Source organism: Mus pahari, chromosome 17 (genome assembly GCF_900095145.1).
Source record: "Mus pahari chromosome 17, PAHARI_EIJ_v1.1, whole genome shotgun sequence".
NCBI lineage: Eukaryota > Metazoa > Chordata > Mammalia > Rodentia > Muridae > Mus > Mus pahari.
Window position 1 is genome coordinate 712,844 of NC_034606.1, and position 5,394 is coordinate 718,237.

General features: G+C 37.5%; 1 protein-coding gene and 1 pseudogene across 2 annotated transcripts in view; both read left to right on the forward strand.

The window, feature by feature from the left end:
* Nucleotides 1-2,953, forward strand: part of Cpq (carboxypeptidase Q) — a 377,206-nt gene extending 374,253 nt beyond the window's left edge. The window contains exon 8 of one of the 2 annotated variants that reach the window (XM_021216707.2): nucleotides 2,495-2,953. In XM_021216707.2, coding sequence (XP_021072366.1) covers nucleotides 2,495-2,658 — 164 coding nt within the window. In that variant the 3' untranslated portion in view covers nucleotides 2,659-2,953. The remainder of the gene's footprint in view (nucleotides 1-2,494) is intronic. The other variant, XM_029548087.1, reaches the window with a different exon arrangement.
* An 854-nt stretch (nucleotides 2,954-3,807) lies between these two features.
* On the forward strand, nucleotides 3,808-3,999 carry LOC110335337 (annotated as a pseudogene).
* The last annotated feature ends 1,395 nt before the right edge of the window (nucleotides 4,000-5,394 follow it).

Consider the following 5,394-nt stretch of genomic DNA (forward strand, 5'->3'; position numbering starts at 1 on the left):
CAGACAGCCCTCCTCAGGCGGTAAAGGTGTGGGGTGCCGGTTCAGGCCCGGAGACTGCTCCAGGGCAGACACCCCTCCTCGGGTGGGGAAAGGTGCCAGATGACTGGAACCAGACACGGGATCCTTCCCAGAAGCTGTGACNCTTCTCCAGTCTGCCCTCTCCCCAGCAGTGCACTGGAGCAAAGATGGCTCACCTTCCAATTCAGCCCTGGAGTCTACTCCCAGGTGAACACCCCTCCTCGGGCGGGGAAAGGCGCCCGCCGGATGCTGGATCAGGCCTTGAGACTGCTCCCAGGCAGACACCCCTCCTCGGGCAGGAAAGGCACCAGATCAATACTTGACTTTTCAATTGCTTGTGGTTTCCACATTCACCTTGCACAAAAACTAACTCCAAGGGGTTGGTGAGATGGTTCAGCAGGTAAGAGCACCCGACTGCTCTTCCAAAGGTGCAGAGTTCAAATCCAGACATGGGTGTTTATGACAGGCATGAGGCATATAGCCTCCACAGTGCTGCTAACTTTCTTTATAGTCATTAAAACAAATATGCAACCAATGATTTCTAACTTCTCTTGACTGAACAGAAGCAAAGCAGATAGGCTTCATACCAGTAGAGTAGAGAAAAATCAACCCAGAAAGGGTCAAGGCAGATGGGGGGTGGAGGAGTTGGGGTGGGGAGAAATCTAGAAAACACAAGGAAAGAAGAGCGAACCCTCAGGTAGTATAAGCAAATCTAACTAAAAAATAAATAAATAAATAGCCATAATCTGCATAAAGGAATTATAGTCTCCTGCCACAACACAAATATTCCCAAGACAGATTTTGAAAACACTTAGAGTATAAGGACAAGAGACATAAAATGATGGGGAAGTGTAGTGTTCTGCACAAAGAAGCAACTGGACCATCTTACCTGTAGGAGGAGCTGGATTAAATACATGAGAAACACAAAGTCTAACGAGCTCAGTAACCACAAAAGACATTGAACCATTACTTAGCAGGTTTATCATAAATAAAATCTCGGGACCATCACAAATCAATAAAAGTTCAATCTACCAGGAAGACAAAATTTTAAGTTCCTGTGTCCCTCAGAGCATAGCTTTAAATATGTTGAAATACATAGATTTGAAATATATATAAAGACATTTCTGGAGCTACAGAATATCTATGAAGTGGAAAACATTGAAAATCACAGATGGACATTTTTGTCCATACCTTCCCATACTTATCGATCAGATGTATAACAAGTTGATAAAGAGTTAAAAGTTTGAAGAACACAGTAAAATATTAGGCTTGGTAACATGCCCAGCAGACTAAACATACATCCTTTACAAGCAGTGTGTGTGGAACATTTATGAAAGTAGACATGAAAGTAGGCCATGGAGCAAATCACAACAAAATCCAAAGAATTTGTGCCACATTATATGATAACTATATTAAAAATTAATAGTAAAAAATAAGCAAAGAAACTATATTTTTTAAATGAAAGATATTTATTATAAAATATAAGTTGATAACATATTCAACCTAGAAGCTAATAAGCATTTAAAACTGAGCAGTTATGAACATTTTAATCAAAACTGGTAAGATTGGAATCTTAAGGTAGTATGCCAGAAACAATAATAATAAATTAATACAATGAAATAGGATACAGCAAATTTAAAAGTAATATATAACACCAATGCATGTTAGTAGTTAAATCTTACATACATCTATCTGTGTGAAAAGAACAAAATACAGAATATATTTAGAATAGACAGTTTTGGCCATATTGAATATGTACGTATGTATATGTGTGTGCACACGTGTTTGTGTGCGTGTGTGTGTGTGTGTGTGTGTGTGTGTGAGAGAGAGAGAGAGAGAGAGAGAGAGAGAGAGAGAGAGAGAGAGAACTACCAAAAACAAGAAGTGATCAGAATATGAGCAAGCCAGGGCTGTGAGTCCTGGGAAGGTAGAACAGAACTGCAGTGAAAAGGACAGTGCTGTCTTGCGTTGAATGATAGACACAGCCTCTTCATAGTATCAGCTTAGTCATGCACATGTAGGCTCTCTGCAGTCTTCTCTGCATGTCATGAATTCCACAAAAAAAAATCCACCAGACTGCCAGATGCGCCAGAACTACAGCTACTCTTCCATAAGATAGTTCAAGCAGGTTTTAAAGGATGAACTAGAGAGGACACTTCCCCAGGCTCTGATTTGAGGCTGAAACTTGGACTTTTTATAACTTGAAGTTCTAATTCCTATTCCACTCTTACCCTAGTGTTAACCACACTATCCCAAGTTTTGTCATCAAAGTCAAGGCATTCCTAAAACTCTTCCACAGCCTGATACATAAATCTTCTGGGCACAGTAATATGACATAGGTATTTCTTCCTTCTTTGCCACTTCAATTAGTAAGGAGAGTGGGCAAAAAGATGTGGGAGGACACCAATGGTTTCTAAACAGCTATTCAGCCACGCTTGTCAAATAGCACATTCAGAATTCTCCTTCTTCTCCACAGGAGCCAGTCTGCGTGATGACTTGTACAAGTATTTCTTCTTCCATCATTCCCACGGAGACACCATGACTGTCATGGATCCAAAGCAGATGAATGTTGCTGCTGCTGTGTGGGCTGTTGTTGCTTATGTTGTTGCAGACATGGAAGAAATGCTGCCCAGGTCCTAAGGAGAACAAGAAGAGAGGACCTTGTTCTCTGTAGTTGGGAATCCCAACTCTGAACCTTCACAACATCCATCTTCACAAAGCACTGTTATACACTTAATCCACAGGGCATAGTTTTCTTTATACCTTCTGTTAACCATCTTTCCTTAATACTTTCTTACCTGTTTCTAGAATAAATAATGATCCCTACTGCACCACCTTGAAAATGTTGTTTCCAGTTTAAAAATAAGCAATAAATATTTAAAATGCTTCTGATTTTTCATTTTCATTTATAAACATTAAATTAAATGTAATGAGACCAATTTTGTGGTTTATATTATGGAAAAGAGGAGAAAATTACATAATCTTAATATTTTAAGTGAATATGTGAAGAGATTTGACCATATAGTTTGTATATTTTATGTTATATATTTTATGGAATTTTCAAATTGGTAAAAATTAATTTACATTTAGAAAAAATCAAGTAAGTATATATATATATATATATATATATATATATATATATATACTTAGATTTTTTAAAGCTGGGTGTGGGAAGCTATCACTAGATAAATGATATTGCCATTTAATATATATGTTTTATATATTTCAGTTTCTCAGAGTCATGTTTTACAGCTACTTTTCAGAGGTCGAAATCCAGATAGACCAAATAATATTCACAAAATTCCAACATAAAAAAACAATTCTTACCCACTCTATAGACAATGCTACATTATACAATATTTCATTATACAATGTCTAATATTCAAGTAATCACAAGAATTACACAAAACAGCATGGTATGATGTGGTGCATGCCTGTAATTCCAACAAAGGAAAGTCTAAGGTAGGAGTGTGAAGAGTTCAAGGCCAGCCTGGGCTTCATAAAAGCAAAAAAGGAAAGAGGAAAACAAACAAACAGCAACAAAACTCATCAAACACAAAAGGGCAAAAAAACCTTACTGTCAAGAGATAAAACAAGAGAGTTTAATGTATTAATCATAGATATACTAATACGTTGAGAATTTAATATAAATATGAGTTCACAGAAGAACAGGAATGAATTACACCGAGAGGATATAGTGGAAATTATAAAATAAAAAGAGATGGGTCAGGTTGGTCGGAGTTTGGGAGCTTTGCTAGTGTGAGCTAGTAGTTGCTTTCACTTGGAAAGATGCCAGGAATGGTGGCTGCTAGCCCTGCCCAGCCCAAAGCTCGGGAGAAGGAGCCTCTGAAACGCTGCTGTGCCTGCCCTGAAACCAAGAAGGCATGTGATGCATATATCATTGAGAAAGGAGAAGAGCACTGTGGACATCTCATTGAGGCCCACAAGGAGTGCATGAGAGCACTGGGATTTAAGATCTGACACGGTGGCCTACTTTGTGAATGAAAAATCCCTGAAGGATGAAGATCAAATGTTTTGAAAGTTCTTTGATGAACTTTGATAAGTGGATAAAGTATTTATAGTTTATTAAAAAACAGAAGGAAAGAAAGAAAAAATAAAACAAAATAGCAAAATGAAATTATTAAAAATACAATATCAGGAGGGTTGAAGGGTTCTTTATTTTATTTTATATTTTATTTTATTTTATTTTATTTTATGTTTTGGGGTCATTGCTCAACAGCAGACTAAGATTGAACGAGGACAGAGAAAGAATCAATGAATTAGAATATAGGTCAGCAAAATTATCTAAACTGAATGGTAAGATAATAAAGACAAGCAAATATCAGAATGGATCATGTAAAAACTGACATGATCTCAAAAGGTCTAATAGATTGTAATGTAACTGAATTGTCAGAAGGAGAAAAGAGAGTGTCTATCATATTAATGGTCATAAAGGATTAAGAGTATCGAAGGGCAGATTAGGAGCTTTCTTTGCTGGTGAAGTAGCAGATCCCTACCCTGACCCTGAAGATTTTAAGTCAATAGGAAGAAATACAGTGTCTTTGAGTTCAGAGCAGGCTTTTCCTCTTGCCTTAGATGGACTTCAAATCCAGAGTCAGGGTGCTGTATATTCATGGTCATACTAAGTTTCCATGGCGTTAGTGGTCTCTGAGTGCTTTTTCTGTGAGTTCAAAAAAAAAAAAAAAAAAAAAGTAAAAAATCATGGGCAATGGGAGGCTGAGTTTAGAAAAGAACTTGTTATAGATCCATAGGGCCGTTCAGAGAACAGAGGCAGAGCCCTGGACAGCTGCAGAGCCTCTGGAAACAGGATGCCATTAAATAGAAAGTCTAGTACTGAGTTATCACAGAAAGCAGGATGGGCAAGAGGAAGGAAATGAACTGGCTAATCCATTTGACCCAAACACAAGGTATCCAATTCCCTCTTCTCAGTTTCAACACAGCCTTCACCTCAAATTCCATGCAAAGGAACTTATTTAGGGAAAAGTTATAACAAGAATTCAAGTTTGCCTTCTGCCATACATGGCTTCTGGCCACAGCAGAACCAAAGACATTTTAGCTTAAGCATTCCTGGCATCTCTGGCCTTCAGCAAGGATAGAACTGTGGGCAGGGTCAGAGACGTTCTGACCTTTGGCCAAGAAAAAACTATTTACTCTCAGGATCTCCTACCCTCAAACTTCCTGTTGAATTTTTACTTCTTATTCTTATCAATACAACATTAGTTGAAAATACTTTTTATAAATAATTTCTTAAAAATATGAATGAGTTGACTAAAACTTGATACAATAATGATATGCACACAAAGAAATATCAAGAATATTTCTGTAGAAATTCTGAAGAATGTAAACATTGTAAAT